This window comes from Pelophylax lessonae (assembly GCF_965119305.1).
Source record: "Pelophylax lessonae genome assembly, chromosome: 1".
NCBI classification, from domain to species: Eukaryota; Metazoa; Chordata; class Amphibia; order Anura; family Ranidae; genus Pelophylax; species Pelophylax lessonae.
This window is the reverse complement of record NC_138768.1, coordinates 619,694,118-619,721,030: the sequence shown is the minus strand read 5'-3', so window position 1 is coordinate 619,721,030 and position 26,913 is coordinate 619,694,118. Positions and strand designations below refer to the sequence as shown.

Sequence of the window (26,913 nt, the reverse complement as noted above, 5' to 3'; positions counted from 1 at the left end):
AATTTTCAAGAGTAAGGGAGACCTTTTTCTTGTAAGGTGTCAAGCAGAGTGCACAGTGCCTTCCTATTTAGTGTATGTTAGTTAGTTAAGTAATAGGGAAAAGGTATGGAATAGTAAGATGGTTTCCCCATTAAAAGTAATTTGTTCATTCTGCTGAGCTTTAGGTAATATTTCCTCTTTCAAGGGAAAGCATTGCAAACAGCAATAATATCCCTTAATAATATGCATAATTGCTATTACCAATCTAAAGACTGGTAGTCTGTCATATATAAGACTGTATATATACTGTAAATATATCTTGACTGGGTATGTAACTATCTTACTAGATTTTAGCTTTAAACATTTTGCGTTATGTATATCCATATATATGTATAATGTACATTATTTTTTTACAGTCCTACTTACATAAATTATTTTTTTTTTACCATATTAGAAACTATTATGGTTTCTTTTACTAGACCCAGGGGAGGACTGGGCCAGGGGGCAGGGGGGCAATAGCCCCCCAGGCCACTCTGATGCTCCTTAAAAAGGATGCACCGCTTTTGCCACAGACATGCCTAAAGGATTCTGTCCGAAGTGGAGCTTGAGTGCTGAGGATTCAGGCGAAAACGTAGTCAGAGATCAGGCCGGCAACAGATCGGGCAAAGCGGTATCCAAACGTAATCCAAAGAATGGTCAGGCAGGCAGAAGTCATACAAAAGCTGGCGGCGAAGTACAGATCCGGCAGGCTGAAGAGGGGTCAAGAATACAGGCAAAAGTTCATACACGATAGTCAGTAAAAGAGCAAACAGCACACCCAGGAAGATATTCCAAACAAACGGGCATTGAGGAACAGGAAGTGCTGCTATTTAAATGCTGGATAAATTGTACATTGTTCACAGCTGGTTAAATTGTACATTCTTCACATAATGGGCCTCTGGTTTGTACTTGCCCCCTGGGCTGAAAGTTGCCAGTCAGCCCCTGACTAGACCCCCTTATCTTGGGGCTTATAAAACAAATCTCCTTTTTGTCCCTCAATCTCTAATCATGCTAAACTAAACGTGTGTTCTGTTGATGTTAATCTATCAGAAATTAGGAATTTGAGGAATTGGATGTTGCTACCACAGCTTTGGAGACCTTGATTGTGCCATTTATATAAATTATATGTACTCGCTCAGTTTGTAGCCAGATAGTTACTAGTGACAGATAACGGCAATGCTTTAAACAGATTTGCAGCTGGGTTCTGACTTGTTAAATGTCTGTATGCTCAGATTATTAAATTAAATTATTCTAACTGCTTCTGCATCTTACTGATTCCATTTATCAAGCCTGAGATGCAAAGATTTCAAACAAATTGTCATGAACTTAAAACTAACTAGGAACTGTAAATCATTCACTGATTGTGGCTATAATCTGCATAGTAGACCACATAGGGCACTAAGTCATTTGATCTAATAAAGTTCTGTGATGATATTCAGTGTTAAATTAACTGAAGCTGATATGCATTTGTGGTGGTAAAATTTGTGCTTTGTTTAAACAGTGCAAAAAAAAAAAAAAAAAGGGGCACTTACCTGTCACACTCCCAGCACCTAAATGTAGAGGTGGGAGTGATACAAAATGTTAGGGAGGGGTTTATTAAAGCAAGTGTGTTGCTTTGCCATAAAGTTGCAAACAACAGATTTACATCCATCTCTTCCCCTTATGTGGCAGTGCTGGGTACCTGAGCAGCCAAACGCTGAAAATAAGCTCTTCCACACTGGAGGAAGGGGAGTGAGCCAAATGCTCTCCATATCTGAAAGTATTTTTTTTCTCCTGCTGGCTGGGTGGAGCTTCAAGTGAGCAAAGCAAAGTTGAGGTGGGCCCTAGTAAAGCAAACATGTGGTTTGACCACGCATTGAAAATTTACAAGTTCGGTGTAAGAGCTTAAGTTCTTCTTCCTCCAATAATATGGTTGGGGAGATTATGCAACCTAAGCTGTAAGGCTGCATTCACACTTGAGCGTAGCGTTTTTTACCGCGATTTTACTGCGATTTTTACAGCGATTTTTACCGCGATTTTACCGCGATTTTACCGCGATTTTTTCAGGCGTTTTTCATTGACATCTATCAAAAACGCTGGTAATCAGCCCAAAAAGAAGCTCATGTACTTTTTTCAGCTACAGGCGTTTTGCAAAACGCTCAGATGTGAACAGGGGCCATTTAAATGAATGGGGTTTTTTTACTTGTTGGGCATTTTGGAAGCGTTTCTTTTGAGCGTTTTTGGAGCTGAAAACACCCAGGTGTGAATGGAGCCTAAAGATGGGCTCAGGTGTGTTCAGGATCCCACCTGCCTGATCCCCCCAGTAAGCAGACACCGCACATGGCTAATTGCAGGCAGTGAGACATTTCACAATCTGTGCAGCTGTGGACCGGGAAATGCCTGTGATTAGCCATTTACAGTGTTGGCTTGCTAGCGGGATCAGGTAGGTGGGATCCTGAACACGCCCAAGCCCATTCCTACTAAGCTGGTACTCCCTGGCCAACTAGTCTCAGTGGAAAAATTTGTCATTTGGGTTGGATTTATCCAACTGTTTTCCCTAGATGTGCCATCACTATGGGTGTCTGCTTAGATTATAAGCATGTGCCTGTATATTTATGTAATCATTTCTTTAAAGAATCAATTATTAGCTGGATTTTCCAACTACCATGTTTGCATCTAATTGGCTTCTTTAGGCTGGCCACAGATAACAAAATGTTTAATGTCTGTCTAAAGTTGATACCTAGCGAAAGATCTGTATATCCTCCAGTGCATGGTCATGCTGCCAGAACCTGCTGCAAGGTTCTCCACAACTAAGCTGAATGTTAAATCTAAATGTTAATGAGATAATGCACAGAAATTAGAAAAAAAAAATGCTACCTTTGTAGTCAGATCCTCATGCACTGCAAGGGTTGAACACTTATTAACTCTAGGAAAAAAGGTGTAGTACTTACCTCCAGGGCTTTTTTTTCTCAGAGAATAGGTGCAGGAACCCCCCCCCTTCTGAGTCCCTGATTGTTTCCGCTCCCTACCCACCTCCGAGCACTGTCCCTTGGTTCCACCCCCTTCCCACCTCCGAGCACTATCCCTTGGTTCCATCCCCTTCCCACCTCCGAGCATTATTCCTTGGTTCCACCCCCTTCCCACCTCCGAGCACCATCCCTTGGTTCCACCCCCTTCCCACCTCCAAGCGTCATTCCTTGGTTCCACCCCCTTCCCACCTCCGAGCATCATTCCTTGGTTCCACCCCCTTCCCACCTCCAAGCACCATCCCTTGGTTCCACCCCCTTCCCACCTCCGAGCATCATTCCTTGGTTCCACCCTCTTCCCACCTCCAAGCATCATTCCTTGGTTCCACCCCCTTACCACCTCTGAGCATCATTCCTTGGTTCCACCCCCTTCCCACCTCCGAGCACCATCCCTTGGTTCCACCCCATACCCACCTCTGGGCACCATCCCTTGGTTCCACCCCCTACCCACCCCCAGTATCAAAGGATTTGTATGGAATTTGTTATTGTCTAAAAGCAAAAAAAATAGATCCCATGGAGCCAGCAACAATAGATCCCCCAGCAACAATAGGCCCTACCCTAGCAGCAATAGATCCCTCACACAACAGACTCCCCCAGCAACATTGGGCCCCACCGCAACAACACTTGGTCCCCTCAAGCAGCAATAGATCCCCTCCCAGAAATAATAGACCCCATCCAAGCAGCAATAGATCCCACACACAACAATAGACTTCCCCCAGCAACAATAGGTCCCTTCAATAACAGTAGTTCCCCCCAGCAACAATAGACCCCACCCCAGCAACAATAGTTCCCCCATACAACAATCAACCCCCCCACATGGAAACAATAGGCCACCCACAACAAAATACCACCCTAAGCAACAACAAAAACTCCCCAGCAACATTAGAGCCTCCCAGCAGCAGCAACAGATCTCATAGAGGCCAGCATTACTGACCCTTTAGCAGCCAGCAACAATAGACCTCTCCCTCAACAGTAGACGTAGACAGTAGACCTCTCTCTCAACAGTAGACCAGCAACATAAGATCTCCCCAGAAACAATAGATCCCCCACAAGCAATAATAGACCCTTAAACAAAAACAGATCCCCACCAGTGGCAATAAATCCCCCAGCACCCAGCTTCAATAGACCCTCCAGCACACCCCTTGCTATTACATACATTCAGTAGTGGAGGTGCCGGGAACTGCGTTCCCCTACGTTCCCGCTGAAACATGTACAAACTTGTACAAAGCAGTGCTATTATCCCTGTGTTGCACATGAGGATTGCAAGAGACTGCCCACAAGGTAGCATGGAGGAGAATGCTACAGTCTGATCGATCGAGGAGTAATGTGAATATTACACCTTTTTCCTCATCTCCTAGACTCTTGAGCATTTGACTACTATAGTGCGAGGAGGCCCTGAAGTTAAAGATTAGTTTTCATTTCAATAGAAGTGGTTCTAATGTATGGGAGTGCTGATTATCACCTTTTAGAAAGTCCTGGTCATCCACTTAGTCTTTGCTTAACTGAAACCTTTGGAAGGCACATTGCCTTCAGATGCTGTATATGTATAGACCTTAACAGATCAAATTAGTTTAAAGTGAACCTATGCTAAGGCAAAATACCAGGTTCGCTTTAAGCTAGCCTCATAGCAGGTTATACTTGCTTTACATTTTCGACCCCGTCAATCCACTTGCTGCTGGGAGCAAAGTAAAATCCTTCTGAATATGGAGATCTTGAAACTCACTGCTTTTCTTTGTGAAAGAGCTTGCACTTAGTGATTAATCCATTGCTTTTAGGATAGGGTCATCGGTCGGGGATTAGTTCTGAACTTCCAGGTGGTAAACCAAGGGGGGGGGGGGGGGTCAGCCAACTTTGGGAAACCCCTAACTGCATTACAAACACTCCCTATAAAAATATCACCCAAACAACTCTCTTCACTTTCCCAACACCTCCTGCTCTCTGGCTCCCTCATCCCTTCTCCCATGTTTGTGACCAGACTAGAGTCTCTCCCATTCTAGGGAACTTTCTGCTCTAACTTGTATGGCTATCTGCCAATGTCTGTCTTTGGGTGATTATTCTTTTGTTTTTGTAAATGTTGGCACTGTGTAAATCATGGGTGTGCGCAGCCTATTACATTGGGGTGTGCACCCCTAAGCCAAAACTAGACATGTGCGGTTCGTAGACATGTGTGTTTCCTTTCATTCTGAATAAATATTGGGACACATTTTTTATTATTCGGAGATTTGGATATGTCCAAATATCTGAATTACAGTATAAACTAAGTTTACTGAATGCTCCGAATAACGAAACAAAATTTGTCGGAATTTCCAAAATTTCAAATTGAATTTTAAATCGAATTTTAATATTTCTGAAATAAAAGACTGTGTGTGTTATTAGAGTTCCATTTCAAAATATTGCTGTTTTTGTTAAGCCAAAGATGATTTAAGGAGTCATTGTAATCATTTGATGAAGGTTTTTCTTTTGTTTGTTCACTTTGCCGCATTCGAATACAAAAAATCTAAAATTTTCAATTCAACCAATTTAAAATTTATCAATTCAAGCATTTAGAATAAAAAAAAAACAAAAAAATGGTAATTCAAAGAAAATTTGAAAAAGGCATAAAACGAATTCCGAATATGAATTCTGAATATGAATCTAAAGTACGAATTGAATGAATCAACCAAATTTAATTAAACTAAATAACTAGATTAACATAGGAAACAAAACAAAACATTTTTTTTCACCATACACATGTCTAGCCAAAACATACATGCCAGAGTGCAGATATACTCTCTCTCTCTCTATAAATACAGGTCCTTCTCAAAAAATTAGCATATTGTGATAAAGTTCATTGTTTTCTGTAATGTACTGATAAACATTAGACTTTCATATATTTTAGATTCATTACACACAACTGAAGTAGTGCAAGCCTTTTATTGTTTTAATATTGATGATTTTGGCATACAGCTCATGAAAAACCAAAATTCCTGTCTCAAAAAATTAGCATATCATGAAAAGGTTCTCTAAACGAGCTATTAACCTAATCATCTGAATCAACTAATTAACTCTAAACACGTGCAAAAGATTCCTGAGGCTTTTAAAAACTCCCAGCCTGGTTCATTACTCAAAACCGCAATCATGGGTAAGACTGCCAACCTGACTGCTGTCCAGAAGGCCATCATTGACACCCTCAAGCAAGAGGGTAAGACACAGAAAGAAATTTCTGAACGAATAGGCTGTTCCCAGGGTGCTGTATCAAGGCACCTCAGTGGGAAGTCTGTGGGAAGGAAAAAGTGTGGCAGAAAATGCTGCACAACGAGAAGAGGTGACCGGACCCTGAGGAAGATTGTGGAGAAGGACCGATTCCAGACCTTGGGGGACCTGCGGAAGCAGTGGACTGAGTCTGGAGTAGAAACATCTAGAGCCACCATGTACAGGCGTGTGCAGGAAATGGGCTACAGGTGCCGCATTCCCCAGGTCAAGCCACTTTTGAACCAGAAACAGCGGCAGAAGCGCCGGACCTGGGCTACAGAGAAGCAGCACTGGACTGTTGCTCAGTGGTCCAAAGTACTTTTTTCGGATGAAAGCAAATTTTGCATGGCATTCGGAAATCAAGGTGCCAGAGTCTGGAGGAAGACTGGGGAGAGGAAAATGCCAAAATGCCTGTCAAGTGTCAAGTACCCACAGTCAGTGATGGTCTGGGGTGCCATGTCAGCTGCTGGTGTTGGTCCACTGTGTTTTATCAAGGGCAGTGTCAATGCAGCTAGCTATCAGGAGATTTTGGAGCACTTCATGCTTCCATCTGCTGAAAAGCTTTATGGAGATGAAGATTTCATTTTTCAGCACGACCTGGCACCTGCTCACAGTGCCAAAACCACTGGTAAATGGTTTACTGACCATGGTATTACTGTGCTCAATTGGCCTGCCAACTCTCCTGACCTGAACCCCATAGAGAATCTTTGGGATGTTGTGAAGAGAAAGTTGAGAGACGCAAGACCCAACACTCTGGATGAGCTCAAGGCCGCTATCGAAGCATCCTGGGCCTCCATAACACCTCAGCAGTGCCACAGGCTGATTGCCTCCATGCCACGCCGCATTGAAGCAGTCATTTCTGCAAAAGGATTCCCGACCAAGTATTGAGTGCATAACTGAACATAATTATTTGAAGGTTGACTTTTTTTGTATTAAAACACTTTTTTTTTATTGGTCGGATGAAATATGCTAATTTTTTGAGATAGGAATTTTGGTTTTTCATGAGCTGTATGCCAAAATCATCAATATTAAAAACACTAAAAGACTTGCACTACTTCAGTTGTGTGTAATGAATCTAAAATATATGAAAGTCTAATGTTTATCAGTACATTACAGAAAATAATGAACTTTATCACAATATGCTAATTTTTTGAGAAGGACCTGTATATACATATTTACACACATGCACCTACGTTTATAAATATATGTTAATAAACATTTTAAGATGTAATAAAACATTTTTTAATAAATAGCCACTTGTGGTGAGGACAGCCAGTCAGTGAGCAGTGTGTGGTGAGGACAGCCAGTCAGTGAGCAGTGTGTGGTGAGGACAGCCAGTCAGTGAGCAGTATGTGGTGAGGACAGCCAGTCAATGAGCAGAGTGCGGTGAGGACAGCCAGTGAGTGAGCAGTGTGCGGTGAGGACAGCCAGTCAGGGGGCACTGAGGAGATCCCGTCAGTGAGCAGTCTGCAATGGGGACAGCTGGCAAGTGAGCAGTCAGTGGGGAGGACAGCCAGTAAGTGGGCAATGTGCGGTAAAGACAGCCAGTCAGTGGGCAGTGTGCAGTGAGGACAGTCAGTCAGTGGGCAGTGTGTGGTAAGGACAGTTAGTCAGTAAGCAGTCTCTTATGAGGACAGCCAATCAGTGGGCAGTCTGCAGTGAGGACAGCCAGTCAGTGGGCAGTGTGTAGTGGGAGGGCTGGGAGAGGTTCCCCAGTCCTTTGTGCAGTTAAAGCTGTATAGATGGAGTATAGAAGGAACTCTTGCAGTGATAAAGGCAGACCTCGCCCTTTCAGCCACTTACTTCATTACTAGAAGTAGAAGACTCCCAAGCTGCCATCTCTTCTCCATCTCCTTTCCACCTTCTGCTGCTTCATCAGTCAGAAAAGTCACCTGCAAGATTCTATGAGGGAGAGTTCAGGCACACCCCCACCCACCACCTCCGAAGCCTGGGGAAATACTCCACAGCGGTGAGTCCTCTTTGGCTGCAAGCCTTAGGATACTGTGTATGGGGCACTAGAGGAACATTGCAGCCAGGGGAGAAAGAAAAAAGCAGACCATGCCAGCCCAGTGACAGAAATGGTCACAGAGATGGGGGCAGGGCCAGACTGGCCTAGCGGGATAGCGGGAAATTCCCCGGGAGGCCGCCTGCCCTGGGGCTGCTGTCGGCTATCAGCTGCTTTGGGATGTTTTTTTTTTTTTTTTCTTTCACAAGAGCAGCGGCCGGGTGCCGCCCACTCCATTACAACTGGTGCCTGGCAGAGTGATATGATTGGAGTGCAGTCACGCCTCTTTTTGTCAGCTGGCTGAGTCAGGGCTTTCACAGTAAGAGCTCCAGTACAGGTGGGCGGAGCTAGAAGAGATTACACAGCAGCCCCGATCACTGCTTCCTGCCTGCCCAGCACATTCTAGTTGTCCCTGAGAGAAGATCTGAGAGGACAGATGGCAGCAGCCTTCATCTTCTCACTGTAAGTCCTGACCTTCTCTGCCTTTCACCCTCTAATATGCTGTCTGTAAACCTGCCCTGCACCTTACATTGCAGGTTTACAGAGAGGGAGAGACAAAAACTCTTATAATAGGTTAGGGATATTCTGGGATGTGATACATAGATGTATTCCACACACACCTTTTATAATAAGATATAGTATGTATATGGAATACATCTATGTATCACCTCAGAAGTTTAAGCATATTCCTAACCTATTAGAAACTTTAAGTATATACAGCAATGAATGGAATTGCATAACAGAGCCAACTCCAGGAAAGTAAAAAACAAAAAAAGTCCATCCTTGCAGTGTAGGTGTGGGGAGGGGGAGGGGGAGAAAAGCCTCTTTTACCTCATTCCATATTGCAGCCAGCTCCAGTGCTCTCTGCCTCCACACAAAGCCCTGACACCATCACAATACCATACAGGGACATTAACCCTGTATAGTATGATGGGGAGGATGGAGTGTGGCACAGCCAGCAATCTGAACAAAAAAAAACCGTGCATGTGTTCCAACTTAAATGATATTCACATTTTAGAAAATGTTACACCAGTATTCAGGGTGTAACATGTTCTAGTTGCCCCCCTCTCCTCCTCAGGCTCCTGTACCATGTCCACAACCTCTGACCTCCCCTGTACCATGTCTGCAACCTCTGACCTCCCCTGTACCATGTCTGCAGCCCATGACCTCCCCTGTACCATGTTCACAGCCCATGACCTCCCCTATATCATGTTCACAGCCCATGACCTCCCCTGTACCATGTTCACAGCCCATGACCTCCCATGTACCATGTCTGCAGCCCATGACCTCCCATGTTCACAGCCCATGACCTCCCCTGTACCATGTCCACAGCCCATGACCTCTCCTGTACCATGTCCGCAACCCATGACCTTTCCTGTACCATGTCCGCAGCCCATGACCTCTCCTGTACCATGTCCGCAGCCCATGACCTCTCCTGTACCATGTCCGCAGCCCATGACCTCTCCTGTACCATGTCCGCAGCCCATGACCTCTCCTGTACCATGTTCGCAGCCCATGACCTCTCCTGTACCATGTCCGCAGCCCATGACCTCTCCTGTACCATATCTGCAACCTCTGACTATCTCCTGTATCCTGTCCAAGGTCTCTGACCAGCTCCTGTAAATGTCCGCAGCCTCTGATCAGCTCCTGTAACATGTCCAAGGTCTCTGACCAGCTCCTGTAAATGTCCGCAGCCTCTGTTCAGCTCCTGTAACATGTCCAAGGTCTCTTACCAGCTCCTGTAACATGTCCACAGCCTCTGATCAGTTCCTGTAACATGTCCGCAGCCTCTGATCAGTTCCTGTAACATGTCCGCAGCCTCTGATCAGTTCCTGTAACATGTCCGCAGCCTCAGACCATCTCTTGTAACATGTCCGCAGCCTCAGACCATCTCTTGTAACATGTCCGCAGCCTCAGACCATCTCTTGTAACATGTCCGCAGCCTCAGACCATCTCTTGTAACATGTCCGCAGCCTCAGACCATCTCTTGTAACATGTCCGCAGCCTCAGACCATCTCTTGTAACATGTCCGCAGCCTCAGACCATCTCCTGTACCATGGCCGCAGCCTCAGATCATCTCCTGTACCATGGCCGCAGCCTCAGACCATCTCTTGTAACATGTCCACAGCCTCAGACCATCTCTTGTAACATGTCCGCAGCCTCAGACCATCTCCTGTACCATGGCCGCAGCCTCAGATCATCTCCTGTACCATGGCCGCAGCCTCAGACCATCTCTTGTAACATGTCCGCAGCCTCAGACCATCTCTTGTAACATGTCCGCAGCCTCAGACCATCTCTTGTAACATGTCTGCAGCCTCAGACCATCTCTTGTAACATGTCCGCAGCCTCAGACCATCTCTTGTAACATGTCCGCAGCCTCAGACCATCTCCTGTACCATGGCCGCAGCCTCAGATCATCTCCTGTACCATGGCCGCAGCCTCAGACCATCTCTTGTAACATGCCCACAGCCTCAGACCATCTCTTGTAACATGTCCGCAGCCTCAGACCATCTCCTGTACCATGGCAGCAGCCTCAGATCATCTCCTGTACCATGGCCGCAGCCTCAGACCATCTCTTGTAACATGTCCGCAGCCTCAGACCATCTCTTGTAACATGTCCGCAGCCTCAGACCATCTCTTGTAACATGTCCGCAGCCTCTGACCATCTCTTGTAACATGTCCGCAGCCTCAGACCATCTCTTGTAACATGTCCACAGCCTCAGACCATCTCTTGTAACATGTCCGCAGCCTCAGACCATCTCTTGTCTTTTATGATGTCTGCAGTCTCGGAGAGGGAGCCTGGAAAGGAGTTTGCTCTTATAATTATAAAGCCCTATGTGCTTTCATATCTGTCTTATATTTATATAATACACTCTTCAAATGTGCTTTAAAACTCATGGTTTTCCCTATCATGAACAAGAAAATAATGACGTTATGCTGTTGGGCTGGTATAATAATGCTGTTGGGCTGGTATGAAATTATTTCCAGGGCTGAATTTTATTCCAAGTCCGGCCCTGGATGGGGGTGAACCCAAGCACCCCCCTGGGGCTGCCCCTGGATTAGAGTGTACCAAGGCACACCCCCTGAATATGCCCATGGTGTAAATTTTGTGCATTCAAAATTATATTAATATGTTTGTTATGTGTTCCAGTTTACAGAGCATACATTGAAATAATGCAAATATATATTTCTTACCTTTCTTGTTTTTTCTTTGAAAAAGGATTATACAGGGGGATCTTTGGACAGCATGAATTGTTTAGAACTTGCTAAGCTAATATATTTTTTAAATATATTTAAACTCATAAATGTAAACTGTAAACTGTAAACTCATAAATGATATATCAGAGGTTTGCTAATTAAACATGGTTCCTATTTGAAAAAACAAAGGGGCCAACAGATCTCTGAGTTTCTCTATTGAATCAACAAACTGGAGACTTTACAAAAAGCCAACTGACATTCAGACACACTGATGGACCTTACAATACTTCATAATGTACCTATATTGATCCTCTAAGACATCCTTTCTCAACCTTTTCAACACAGAGGAACCCTTGAAATAACTTTCTGGGAACATTCCATGAATTACTTACGACACATTAGTGTGATGGTCACTGAGAAGGATGCCTATTATACTTGGGGACATTGTGAAGATTTACCCTCTTACCCCCTACCAAATGTTTGCCATTATGCCAGCAGGAGGTAGGCCTTTACGTGAACATACCTTCCCACTTGGCAATCTTTCCTTCTCTCCCCCTTTATTCTCTCCTCTACATTCTGTTTCCCTTCTCTTTTTATACTTTTACTAGGGGACTAGCCCCACCCCTGCGGCCCAGTTGAAAATACTTTTCAACCCTCCTTTTCTTATCAGGTTTGGGGTTGAGTCTCCCCCACTTTTTCTTTTGCTCTCCATCTTAAAAAAGTAAGAATCTGGTGTATAGTTACATGTAAACAAAAACAAATAGAAGAGTAAGAGGACTTTAAGTACAAAAAATAGAATAACATAAATCAGTGCAATCCTTGTGGTAAATGATACAAAGTGTTTTTTTTTTTTAAATATCTATCAAATTTTCTGTAAAATAATACTATGTAAAATCTTGTGATCAAAAACATTGCAAATAATAATGTTCATAAAGTGTGCCCAATACCGTGCTTGAAGACAAAAAAAACGTTACCTCGTGAGCTGTTCCACACTGAAATGCTCACCAGAATGTAGCAGATCACTAGGACCTATCAAGCTCCTCAGAAACTTCAGATAAAAGACATGTGGATCATTTCCTCTCACTCCTTCCCTTTTCTCAATAGTGGCTGTTGGATGTGCACACTCCCAGAGAATAAGGAATAGACCCCTCTCCACCAAATAATGAAAAGTGAAAGGAACCAAAGGAGCAGGACATAGTGTAACTCAGTTTTTATTCCATATATAAAATTAAAAAGATGTGCTCTTACATCTGTTGGTGCCCCCTCGGCACAGGTAAGGACTGCCAAATGTATGGTACTGTATCCCTTCTGTATTCAGTGCACTCAAGCACCCTTCTCTTCTCTTTCCGTGGTTGCAGCCGGCGTGCGTTCTAGGGTGGAAGGGAAATTACCTCACTGGTTAACAGGAAATCCTGAAGACGCGATTAGTGAAAAGCATCGTGGTCTGAAAATCATCCAGATTTCCTGTTAACCAGTGACGTAATTTCCCTTCCACCATGGAACGCACGCCAGCCGCGACCACAGAAAGAGAAGAGATGGGTGCATGAGTGCACTGAATACAGAGGGGATACAGTACCATACATTTGGCGATCCTTACCTGTCCTGGGGGGGCACCAACGCAGTGCTCAGTGCATTGCAGGGTGTTCATCGGGGCGAACACCCTGCAAATTTGGGTGTTCGACAAATGGCCGAACAGGCAAAAGTTCGGCCCGAACTCAGCAATAGCATGCAATACACTTAAACAATAAGAACAGAGGCTTAGTTAAATCTTTTGCAATTTTTATGACCACCATCCTATCATGGGCAAGCATAAATGCTGTTTTTTTTTTTTTTTTTTTTTATTAAATATTTTCCTTGCAGATGTTTGGGTATTCTTCGAAAAGTGAAACTTCACTACATTCCCTTAACCCTGGGGAAAATGTTCATGCAATTTGCAACTTCACTTGTAAAGTAAACAGCCTATTTGCCTTTAGTAAATCAACACCTAAGTGTTTGCAGTTTTCTAGAAGCTAAGTCATGAAATTTCTTCCCAGATTGGCACAGCTATGACAAGTGTTTTTCATATTAGCATTCAGAGCAAAAGTCAAAGTAAACTGTAGACATGTTTGTGTGTGTGTGATATTTTTATTATAGTTTCCCTTTTCTCCTTAATGGATGGTTTTTAAGGCAATAGCAGGTTGCCCCTTGACCACAATGAAGGACAACGGGAAGAGCACATTATTTCCATTATTATTATTATTATAGGTTCAAAATGAGGAAGACATAACACCATTAATCCTAAAGTCAAAATTAAGTCATACTTAAGCCAAATTTGTATTCTTCTTACATATCCTTCAAACATTAAAGTAGTTACTGTATTTGAATGCATTTCAATTAACAAAAGGATTATTTCAGCATTGTGTTTGAGAGAAAGGTAAATGTTTAAATTATACAGTATTACCCTGGCCTTTCTTTTTTTTATGGGACTCTAGGAACAGATTGGTATATGGGTAGTTAAGTAAATTTGGAAGATAACCGCACTATGCTAATGTACAAATAAGCAGCAGCTTATAGTGTGACAAACACTTAAACAAAAATTATATCAAGGTAAGCTGCGCTAAGCAGTGAATTTGTGCTATAACACACAAAATATTATATATATGGTGAAAATACCAAGTTAAATACTTGAAATATACAGTGTATAAAAATAATAATAATAACAACAACTTGAATGTGACATACACCCAACCAGGAAGTGTGTAAGGCAAGTTGTGTGCAGAGTTAATTAAAGTTCAATAGTCCCTATAAGGACCCAAAAATTCAACAGTGACAAAAAAAAAAAAAAAGTCTAAAGGTCAAAATTCATCTTGACCACAAAAACTGCTGGAAAACTCCTGGGGATCAATCCAGTAGTCCGTGTGAGATTCCAAAGTGTTAGATCACTCCTATTGCAAGGAACGGCCACTAGATACCCAGACTGCTTACCAGATTGAGGTATATCAAGTGCCTGATTCAAAAGTGTATGCTCCCAGGATCTTCAATAGGATAGACCTCTGGATAAATTCCAACCTCTGACGACAGGAAAAGCTCAACAAACATGGACCACGTGCATGTAAAAAATGATACAAGATCCCATAGCGTAACACTGTATAATTGTTATGAGTGCATATATCACAAATGTACACCCAATGGTGAAATTTACACCTTGCAATCCACTTAAAAAGGAATAAAGTGCTGAAGTGAAAGATAGTGACCTCCACCAATATTACAAGCTGCTTACCAGACATACAAATGAGTATAGCCAAAGGAAGTTGCAAATAACTAAGTACTAGTTAAATGAAATGAATTTAAGATGTGTCTGAGATAAACTCAATATAAGTAAGGTTTAGTGCTATGGTACCAACATCCCTAACTTGTATAGAAGTAAGACTCTGAATTGCAGAGTACTCGTATAGACGAGAAGGGAGAGGGCTTGGTTAAACCAATTTGGGTGGGATTTTACCCGTACCAGTAAGAAAATGAACAAAAAAGTTAAAATGTTATAACTTTATTCATATAGTTAAAAAAATCATCTTGTTGGAAACCTTGATGAATATTGTGATACATAGAAACATGAAAATCATACTGACAAAAAATAGTATCCTCAAACAGGAGGAAGGAGAAAGACACATATATACATAGATAGTAGAATGTATCATATGAACAGACATGCATATAAATATAGGACCATATAGCAACAATCAGCCAATGACTGCTCAAAGTGAATATGCCATTGTTCATCCACGCTGGCAGTATTCAGCGCCCAACATGTTTCGCCGGAGGCTTCTTCAGGGGCATATAATGAGATATAGTAATGGTCGTAATACTTAATAGGGACTTAGTAGAAGAATATCTTCATATGCAATACATTCAGATTATCATAGCATAATTTGTGGAAGAGAACGTGGGGGGGACAGCTACCGATGACCTGCTAAGCAGACAACAACTCTGCAAAAGATCACATATCTCTACAGCTGGTCTGGCAGTGCAGTGAACCGTATGCATGGGCCGAACAGGGACAGTCAGCACCGAGCTTCCAGTTGGACCCAGCCTCCAAAACGGAGGAAGAGAGGCCGTATACTGTCTGTCGCGTGTCCCCATGAACTGGAGTTCTGAAGTACTAGTTAAACTTGAGATAAATAGTTCACTTTTTTAAAAATAAATCTATTTGCATTATAAAGTGCTAAATCTGACATAAAAGCATCTTCAGGTGCATGCACTCCTCTCCAGATGTTTAAGATATTTGTAAGGGACCCCCAGTCTTTGCCTATAGTCTTCCTTTAGCCATGTTTCACTATTGTCCCATCACTGTAATGGGCATGATCACTAAGAAAGCATGGCAGGGGGTAGACCAGAGACCCCAAAGTAAGGTTTACTACTGTAAAGTATACACAGGTTTATTTAATGAAGATTCATAATTCAGATACAGCTTTTAACATGTCTTAAGTATGATATTTATGCAATTTAAAATAAAGAAATAAATAATGTGTGTATACTGTTGCGCTGCTATGGCTGGCTGATGGTAATGAAGCTAAAGATGAGAGATGCTAGGGTCAGTGAATAGTTTGTGACATATGGTGATTCTAATAATAATTCTTCTGTTCTGTAGTGTGCTCAGAAAAGCCACCTCCACCATGTATCCACCTGTGAGTGCAATGCACGCTCACCTTAAGCACATTTAATACGTGCAGAATAAAATCCATATGAGAGGGGAAAACGATATCTTAGAATCTCCCAAAAATGATGATCCTCAATTAGATATATGTAGACAAAAGTGATCTCATACTGTGATATGTTTAAAAACATTCATTACGGATACAAGACTTTGTAGGAACACTCACATTGCGGCAGTAGTATACGAACATTTACATACAAAATTCTGTGCTTCACAGTGTAGCTGACAAATTTCTGGCTGCCCAGCACGGATCGCGATGCAGCAAGCAAAACTGACATCACTTGATTCCTCCTACACGTTACGTCACTGGTCACGTGACTTCTTCAGGGGCTGGGTGGCATGGGAATTTGTCAGCTGCACAGTGAAGCACAGGATTTTGTATGTACATGTTCCTATACTACTGCCACAATGTGAGTATTCCTACAAAGTATTTTATCCTTAATAAATATTTTTAAAGGTATCACACTATGAGATCACTTTTGTCTACATATATCTAATCGAGGAACACCCCCTAACCTAATGAGAAGAGGACCCCAGGGAAAATCCTTAAGGTGGACTGCCTTCTCTATCTATCTATCATTGTACTGTGAAGTGACGGCTTCCCCGTAAGGACTGAGAGAGGCAATTTGGGGAGATTCTAGGATATCGGTTTCCCCCCTCATGTGGATTTTATTCTGCACATATTTAATGTGCTTAAGGTGAGCGTGCATTGCACGGTGGCTTTTCTGAGCACACTACAGCACAGAAATATTATTATCAGACTCACTATACGTCACAAACTATTCACTGACTTTTTTTTTCCCAATTACAGTGCATTGCGATAGTATTCGGCCCCCTTGAACTTTTCGACCTTTTGCCACATTTCAGGCTTCAAACATAAAGATATACAACTGTATTTTTTTTTGAAGAACCAACAACAAGTGGGACACAATCATGAAGTGGAACAAAATTTATTGGATATTTCAAACTTTTTTAACAAATAAAAAACTGAAAAATTGGGCGTGCAAAATTATTCAGCCCCCTTAAGTTAATACTTTGTAGCACCACCTTTTGCTGCGATTACAGCTGCAAGTCGCTTGGGGTATGTCTCTATCAGTTTTGCACATCGAGAGACTGAAATGTTTGCCCATTCCTCCTTGCAAAACAGCTCGAGCTCAGTGAGGTTGGATGGAGAGCCTTTGTGAACAGCAGTTTTCAGTTCTTTCCACAGATTCTCGATTGGATTCAGGTCTGGACTTTGACTTGGCCATTCTAACACCTGGATATGTTTATTTGTGAACCATTCCATTGTAGATTTTGCTTTATGTTTTGGATCATTGTCTTGTTGGAAGACAAATCTCTGTCCCAGTCTCAGGTCTTTTGCAGACTCCATCGGGTTTTCTTCCAGAATGGTCCTGTATTTGGCTCCATCCATCTTCCCATCAATTTTAACCATCTTCCCTGTCCCTGTTAAAGAAAAGCAGGCCCAAACCATGATGCTGCCACCACCATGTTTGACAGTGGGGATGGTGTGTTCAGGGTGATGAGCTGTGTTGCTTTTACGCCAAACATAACGTTTTGCATTGTTGCCAAAAAGTTTGATTTTGGTTTCATCTGACCAGAGCACCTCTTCCACATGTTTGGTGTGTCTCCCAGGTGGCTTGTGGCAAACTTTAAACGACACTTTTTATGGATATCTTTAAGAAAGGGCTTTCTTCTTGCCAATCTTGCATAAAGGCCAGATTTGTGCAGTATAAAATTGAATGATCATGGGCCTCTTGGCTGCATCTCTGATCAGTCTTCTCCTTGTATGAGCTGAAAGTTTAGAGAGATATATTATAGCTTGCACAGTGCTCCTTGGGATGTTTAAAGCTTGGGAAATCTTTTTGTATCCAAATCCGGCTTTAAACTTCTCCACAACAGTGTCTCGGACCTGCCTCGTGTGTTCCTTGTTCTTCATGATGCTCTCTGCGCTTTAAACGGACCTCTGAGACTATCACAGTGCAGGTGCATTTATACGGAGACTTGATTACACACAGGTGGATTCTATTTATCATTAGTCATTTAGGTCAACATTGGATCATTCAGAGATCCTCACTGAACTTCTGGAGAGAGTTTGCTGCACTGAAAGTAAAGGGGCTGAATAATTTTGCACGCCCAATTTTTCAGTTTTTTATTTGTTAAAAAAGTTTGAAATATCCAATAAATTTCGTTCCACTTCATGATTGTGTCCCACTTGTTGTTGATTCTTCAAAAAAAAATTACAGTTTTATATCTTTATGTTTGAAGCCTGAAATGTGGCTAACGATCGAAAAGTTCAAGGGGGCCGAATACTTTCGCAATGCACTGTATCATTATTAGATTGATACGGATCACTGGCATTGCAGCTTATTTATGAAGATGTACATGTTATGTTATTCATGATATTTATGCATTCATTACCTTTATATGGTTTTTAACTTGCAATTATCCTTTCACTAGTTTTGTTTTTGAGCACATATCTTACCCACCTTTCTATTCATTCTTCATTATTTTTAGAATAGTGCACCACCCTCATCACATTATTAAAATAAAGAAAGTATTTCAATGTAACTTATCCTATCTTTATATAGACCTCCAGGGTCGTATCTACCACAAGACAAACAAGCGTTTGCCTTGGATGGTATTTCTCAGGGGGGTGGCACCACCCCAAGGCAGAGGCGACTCTTCAACCACTTGCTGTTCTTTCAGGGCATCACCCAGGTCAACTCTCTTGTAATAGCATTCGGAGTGGCTTACTAGCTGCTCAATTGCTATTACAAGCAGTGGGAGCTTACATCTCCCCCTCCCACCACCTTCTATGGCTCTCTTGGGCTTTCCTGTCCCACCGGGAGACCCGAGCGACCAGCTGACACATCCGCCTGCTGGCCGGACAGCCAAGCAAAGCCAGGATTGGCTTTGTTTGGCTGTTCATAATAACAATAAACTGGATGTGATGACGTGATTTCACATGCCGCTTTACTAGGGAACCACCGGCGCCAGTTTTTAAAAATATTGTCAGGGATCCACTGCTATACACAGGCACACTGGCGCCGCAAACCGGCGAACGCCTATACGCATGCGTGTACGAAGAGGAGCCTTGAATAGCTAGAGGCTGCCTTAGTATAGCTAGAGGCTACCTCAGTATGGTTCCAGGCTACCTCAGTATAGCTAGAGGCTACCTCAGTGTGGTTCGAGGCTACCTCAGTATAGCTCGAGGCTACCAAATTGGCCTATTTAAACACAGCTGTGACGACAGGAAGTTGCTGTGTTATCTTCAGCTCTTCCTTGTGATCCGTGTTCCTGTGTACCTGTTGTTCCTGATTATTTGACCCGGCTTCCTCTTGACCTTGCTACTTGCTGCCCGCCCTGACCTTTGGCTCGTCTGACTACTCTCTTGGTTAACCCTTGTCTGCTTCTCTGCTTCTGGACCAGAACCTGCGCTCTGCCTGGCTGGGTGATCCTGGGGACAGCGACCTGGTGTTAGCTTGCAGCGTAGTCTATCCCCACCATTAGGGGCCCTGGTGAAAACCAGCTAACACTTAGACTCCGCACCTCAGGTGAACCTGTGTCCTTATCAGAGTACTTACCTTGGTGTCCATCCAGCATCCAGCTCTGCTACCATGGCCTTCTCATCAGGTGAGAGTTCTCTCTATTAGTCAGGCTCCACCTGCCATCCTGACAGTATAACACAGCCATGACCGAGCCTGCACGAGGGATCTCTCCGATGGATGAGATATGTCAGCATCTGGCGGCTCTTACTCAGGCCGTGAAATCCCTTCAAGAGGTGTATACCCAGTTGGAAGGACGTGTGCAGTCCCTGGTCTCTTCTGCTGACCCTACCGTAGATCCAGCTTCCTCATCCGCCACACCTCCCACGGGGACCACGCCAGGACCCACGGTGGTCATGTTGCCCCCGGAACCGAGAGTCCCTACACCAGAAAGATTCGGTGGAGACCGCAGCAAGTTCCGTGCATTCCGCAATGCATGCGATTTATATTTTTCCTTACAACCCCGGACCTTCTCGCTGGAAGCCACAAAAGTGGTGTTCATCATCTCCCTCCTCCAGGGAGAACCCCAGGCTTGGGCTCATCATCTGTTAGAAGAACACAGCATGCAGCTCGACTCCTTGTTGTCCTTTCTTAATGCGATGGCCCAGCTCTACGATGACCCACAGCGGACCTCCACCGCGGAAACCGCACTCCACATGCTCCAACAAGGCCGAAGAGCTGTGGAGGACTACGTTACCGACTTCAGGCGGTGGAGCACAGATACCTACTGGAACGATGCGGCCTTACGTCACCAGTTCCGTTTGGGTCTTTCAGAGGGACTGAAAGACGAGCTGGCCCGTGTGGGTGTACCAGAAACTTTGGAGGAATTGATCGCACTGGCGATCCAGATTGATCGTCGGCTCCGCAAACGCAGAGCGGAGCGATCTACCCAGCAGTCTCGCCCAGTCTGGATGTTGCCCCGAGTACCCACTTCCGGACGTCCTTTTCCCACCAGTTTTGTCCCTACAGATCCAGCTCCTGCTACACTGGTACCGGACACCCCAGAACCCATGCAGCTTGGACTCATGCGACCTTCCCTGACAGCAGAAGAACGTCTTCGCCGGAGACAGAACAATCTGTGTCTGTACTGCGCGGAGGCCGGTCACTATGTACGCTCCTGTCCTGCAAAGCTGCGTAAGTGCTTCTCCATCTCTCCCTCAAGCTACCCGGCACCCTCTTCCAGCACTACTCACCTGGCTCTGTCTGTTATTTTTCAGCTTCCGGAAGGTATGGTACCAGTCACCGCAATAATTGACTCTGGAGCATGCAGCTGCTTTATTGACTTGTCATTTGCAGCACAACAGCACATTCCCCTTCGACCCAAGTCACAAGGACTCTCCGTATTTTTGGCAGATGGTTCACGCATCAAGTCTGGCTGGACCCAAGAAACCCCTCCTTTACCCGTAACTGCTGTTGGAAATCACAAGGAGCTCCTGAGCTTGGACGCCATTGCTTCCCCCCTATTTCCAGTAATTTTGGGGCTGCCTTGGCTTCAGGCACATAACCCATCGATCAACTGGGCCTCCGGAGACATCCAATTTCAGTCTTCCTACTGCCAGAACCACTGCTTGCCGATGCCCCTCAGTTCCCCCAGTATCTTGCTATGCACAGACTCTGATGAAGAGACACGGTCTCTCGTACCTGAACCCTACCACGAGTACCTGGATGTTTTTAGCAAGCAAGGGGCTGAAACTCTCCCCCCCCACCATCCCTATGATTGCCCGATTGAGTTACTCCCAGGAGCTGAGATTCCCTTCGGTCGGATCTTCCCTCTATCAGAACGTGAGTTGGGAACCCTTAAAGAGTACGTGGAAGAAAACCTGAAGAGAGGGTTCATCCGCCCATCCACCTCCCCGGCAGGAGTTGGAATATTCTTTGTAGAGAAGAAGGACCATTCTCTTCGGCCCTGTGTTGACTACCGGGAACTGAACAAGATAACAGTTAAAAATCGTTACCCCCTTCCACTGATCCCCGAACTTTTTCAAAGACTGAGGTCCGCTTCTCTGTTTACTAAACTGGACCTGAGGGGAGCCTACAATTTGGTCCGCATTCGTGAAGGGGACGAGTGGAAAACGGCCTTCCGTACCAGGTTTGGCCATTACGAATATCTGGTGATGCCTTTCGGCCTTTGTAATGCCCCGGCGACTTTTCAACATTTTGTCAACGACATTTTCAGAGATTATCTAGATGTCTTTGTAATTGTTTACCTGGACGACATCCTAGTCTTTTCTGCTTCCCTGGACCAACACCGGGAACACGTCAAGAAGGTCCTCCACCGTCTTCGGCAACATAGGCTATACGCCAAACCAATAAAATGTGAGTTCGAACAACGGAGTATGCAGTTTTTGGGACTAATAATTTCTTCCACAGGCATCAAGATGGACCCACAAAAGGTCTCTGCCATCCTGGACTGGCCAGCACCCTCAGACAAAAAGGGGGTACAACGTTTTATTGGTTTTGCCAATTTCTATAAGAGGTTTATTAAAGGATTCTCCGCCATCATTGCTCCTATTACGCAGCTAACCAAGCAGAACAATCGTTTCTGTTGGACCTCTGAGGCACAGGCCGCCTTCAGTACTTTGAAGGGACTATTCACCACCGCACCAATCCTGAGCCACCCTGATCCCACTTTGCCCTATCTACTTGAAGTGGATGCCTCAGAAACGGCTGTAGGTGCGGTAATTTCCCAACGTCAGGGTCTTAAAGATTTAGTCCACCCTGTGGCTTTTTTCTCCCGCAAGCTTTCACCAGCAGAGAAAAATTATGATGTGGGTGACCGGGAGCTCTTGGCCATCAAGACCGCCCTGGAGGAATGGCGGTATCTATTAGAAGGAGCAGCACACCCTATCCTGATCTATACAGATCATAAAAACCTTGAATATTTAAGGACAGCCAAGTGCCTGAAGCCACGCCAAGCTCGTTGGGCATTATTTTTCTCCCGATTTTCTTTCCACATTACGTATCGGCCTGGATCAAAGAACGTTAAGCCTGATGCGCTCTCCCGGATGTTTGACGACCCTAAGAAGACTTCAGTGCCAGACACCATCCTATCCCCTAACCACTTTCTGCTGCTTCAACCTGACCTGCTGTCCCTTATGCAACAAGCCTCGAGGGATGTCCCCTGCCTCCCTGGAATTACATCATCTTCCAGAGATGGACTATTATGGCGGGGTAACAAGATTTTTGTCCCTGAAAGCACTCGAGTGATGATCCTGGGCCTGTGCCATGACCACCCTTTGGCGGGTCACTTTGGGGTTCACAAGACTCTGGACCTGATACAACGCACGTTCTGGTGGCCTGATTTAGAAAGGGACTGTAAACAGTATGTATGAGCATGCCCCATCTGTAACCGGAACAAGACAATTAGAAGCAAGGCCTGGGGTTTACTCAGACCACTGCCAGTCCCAGATAGGCCATGGAAAATGATTTCCATGGATTTCATTGTTGAACTCCCTCCGTCTGAAGGTTTCTCTGTCATTTATGTAGTGGTTGACCGTTTATCAAAAATGGCTCACTTTTTGCCACTAAAGAACACCCCCTCCGCCTCAGAGACTGCTCAAATATTTATCAAGGACATAATCAGGCTTCACGGGATCCCAGCGGACATCGTTTCCGATAGAGGGGTCCAATTCACCTCCCGGTTCTGAAAATCCCTGTGTGATTCCCTAAAGATCAAGCTATCCATGTCATCAGCATACCACCCTCAGACGAATGGACAAACAGAGAGGACAAATCAAACTCTCGAACAGTATATTCGGTGCTTTACCACGTTTGTCCAGGATAACTGGGTGTCATTATTACCTTTAGCGGAATTTGCCTATAACAACGCCAAACACTCAGCCACAGGCCAGTCACCATTCTTTGCCAACTACGGGTTCCATCCATCATTTTTCCCTTGTGTTGTCTCTGAGTCCACGGTCCCTGCAGCTCAAAATGTCACTGAATTCCTCAATCTCAACAGCAAACTGCTACAGGAAGCGATGGTCAAGGCGCAGGCAGCTAACAAGGTGATCTTTGACAAAAAGAGGAAAGGTGAATTGATCCTCCAACCAGGGGACAAGGTTTGGCTATCAACAAATAACCTCCGCTTGGCCTGCCCCTCGAAAAAATTGGCACCCAAATTTATTGGGCCATTTCCAGTAAAGAGGAAACTTAACGATGTATCCTACGAACTGATCTTGCCTGAGTCACTTAAAATCCACCCTGTATTTCACGCTTCGCTGTTGAAGCCTGCCTTACCTGACCCCTTTCCGGGTAGGGATTCTAGGCCTCCTGACCCTGTGGTGATTGACGGTGATGAGGAATTCGAGGTGGAAGCTATCTTGGACTGCAGAAGGAGGAGGAACCAAATACAATTCCTGGTAAAATGGAAGGGCTATGGCCCAGAGGAGAATTCCTGGGAGCCCGAACAGGATGTCCATGCCCAGGAATTAATTCAGGCTTTTTTCCGCAGCAATCCTCAGAAAAGGAATCTTTTGGGCACCCGGAGGTTGCCCATAAGGAGGGGGCAATGTCAGGGATCCACTGCTATACACAGGCACACTGGCGCCGCAAACCGGCGAACGCCTATACGCATGCGTGTACGAAGAGGAGCCTTGAATAGCTAGAGGCTACCTTAGTATAGCTAGAGGCTACCTCAGTATGGTTCCAGGCTACCTCAGTATAGCTAGAGGCTACCTCAGTGTGGTTCGAGGCTACCTCAGTATAGCTCGAGGCTACCAAATTGGCCTATTTAAATACAGCTGTGACGACAGGAAGTTGCTGTGTTATCTTCAGCTCTTCCTTGTGATCCGTGTTCCTGTGTACCTGTTGTTCCTGATTATTTGACCCGGCTTCCTCTTGACCTTGCTACTTGCTGCCCGCCCTGACCTTTGGCTCGTCTGACTACTCTCTTGGTTAACCCTTGTCTGCTTCTCTGCTTCTGGACCAGAACCTGTGCTCTGCCTGGCTGGGTGATCCTGGGGACCGCGACCTGGTGTTAGCTTGCAGCGTAGTCTATCCCCACCATTAGGGGCCCTGGTGAAAACCAGCTAACACTTAGACTCCGCACCTCAGGTGAACCTGTGTCCTTATCAGAGTACTTACCTTGGTGTCCATCCAGCATCCAGCTCTGCTACCATGGCCTTCTCATCAGGTGAGAGTTCTCTCTATTAGTCAGGCTCCACCTGCCATCCTGACAAATATAAAGCATTCAAAAACATTGATCTAGGTGTTTTGAATGCTCTTAAGCGCAGAGGAGTGACTTGGGGTCTTATAGACCCCAGATCTCTCCTTAAAGAGTACCTGCCACATGCCTATTGCTTCCACAAGGATGTTTACATTCCTTGTGACAGCAATAAAGGTGATAAAAAAAATTATAGCAACAGTTAATAAATAAATAATAAGAAAAGGCACGTGTCGGTCCCGCACGCACGCAAACAGCAATCGTCCCACACATGTGAGGTATCACCCCGAACGTCAGATCATGGGCAGTAATTATATATATAGCACTTGGACTCGGGGTCTGTTGGGGAAGCCTCAGCTGTTTACTGTGAATGGCTGCAGCCTCCCCATCTGACCCTGAGACAAAAAGAGTACACTGTGGCTGGGGTGGGACAAATTTAGATGGGGGATGCCTGATTTTAGTTTTGCCTAGGGCAGCACAAAATGAAAATACACCACTGTAGACCTCCCATATCTCATATATTTGTTGAACATACGTGCATTTATAACAGTCCTATGTTTGATCTGTAATTCTCATAGAACCAGGGGGAAAATGGATTTGAGACTTCTAACTATTTACATTGACAAAGAGTGAACATTTAAAACTAGGATTTGTTAGTGGCTCTTAATTGTGTGTGTGGTGATCCATGACACATTCTGATTTTAGGAAATGGGTCATTTATCTCTCATGTCAATTGCATAATAATATATGATCATATCTTTTTTAACAGCGTTTCTGTAATTTATTTATTTTATTTTCTTTCAGGCATTACTAAACACACAAAAATTATTGCGTACTCAGGTTGCAAATTTCACCTTCAATCTTGGATTTTCAGGGAAGTTCTATCACACAGGTAAGAAAATAAAAATGTAACACTTAAACCGTTTATATTCATTTTATTAATTTCAAATAACACAGTTATATGATAAAGTTATATGTAAAGTTAAAGTATATGTAAATATAATAATATATATATATATATAATATGTATAATAATATGTATAATAATAATAATAATATAATAATATAATATGTATAATAATATATATATATATATATATATATAATATGTAAATAAAGTATATGTAAATAAAGTATATGTAAAGTATATTGTATATGTAAAGATAAAGTTATATGTAAAACACTGTATTATGATTTAGGTAGAAAAAGAGCCTATATTTGTTTTTCTGCTTACTATGATTTATATGTAAAATATAACATTTGCAATAACAAATTATACATATTAAACTCCTTCCCAGAAACTAACATTAACTGGTTACTATGTTGCTCTGATGAAGTTACAGATCAGTAATAGTAAAAAAATAAAATAAAAAGAATATATTTTATAGTCAGTTAAATGTGAAGTATTAAATAGAAATATTATATATTCTTTTCAGTCAGCCATTAAAGCTTTAGGGCCATTTTCACATGGTCCTAATGTATCCTTATGACTTCCTGAATAAGTTTATTGTTTACAAAGCTCAATAGCTGAAGCTGAATGAGTCAGGGTTGGAACATTCCTGCTCCCTTCAGAGTGACCTTGTCAGTCAGCTTCTGCTCTTTTTGGGTATAAATAATTCTTAGTGTTCTGGTACTCTTTTTATACGTAATAATAATTTAGCAGTGTTTATGTATATACATATCATACAAAAATATATAAGCATGGTTTTTAGTTTTCCTTTGGTGTTTTCCAGTTTGGTCACAAGTCACATGCACTTTGTAGTACACATTTTTAAATGGGGCTTTACAATATTCAACAATACCAATGAAACTATACTTACCTTAATAGCTTCTTATACCAAATCGTGTACATGACTGGCTGTTGTAGGAAATTCTTAAAGGCTTATAAAATGTTAATTTGGGTTCTAAAAAAAATCACAAAATAATTCTATTTACGGAATCAAGAGCTGTCTTATTAATTAAACAGTTTTTAAGTGATTATTTGAGTACTCAGGTTCTAAGAATGAAAAGAATCCTATATTTGGTGTTGAAGTTAGGTTGAAAACTGCTTC

At 43.5% G+C, this 26,913-nt stretch overlaps 1 protein-coding gene across 3 annotated transcripts in view; it reads left to right on the top strand.

Moving 5' to 3' along the window:
• LOC309561575 (bifunctional heparan sulfate N-deacetylase/N-sulfotransferase 4-like) overlaps window positions 1-26,913 on the top strand; it is a 565,820-nt gene that overhangs the window by 172,722 nt on the left and 366,185 nt on the right. For all 3 annotated transcript variants that reach the window (XR_014225581.1, XR_014225582.1, XM_082265564.1), the window contains exon 3: window positions 25,667-25,754. Coding sequence is in view for 1 of the 3 variants with exons in the window: in XM_082265564.1 (XP_082121690.1) it covers window positions 25,667-25,754 (88 nt within the window). In the remaining 2 variants the exon portion in view is untranslated. The remainder of the gene's footprint in view (window positions 1-25,666; window positions 25,755-26,913) is intronic.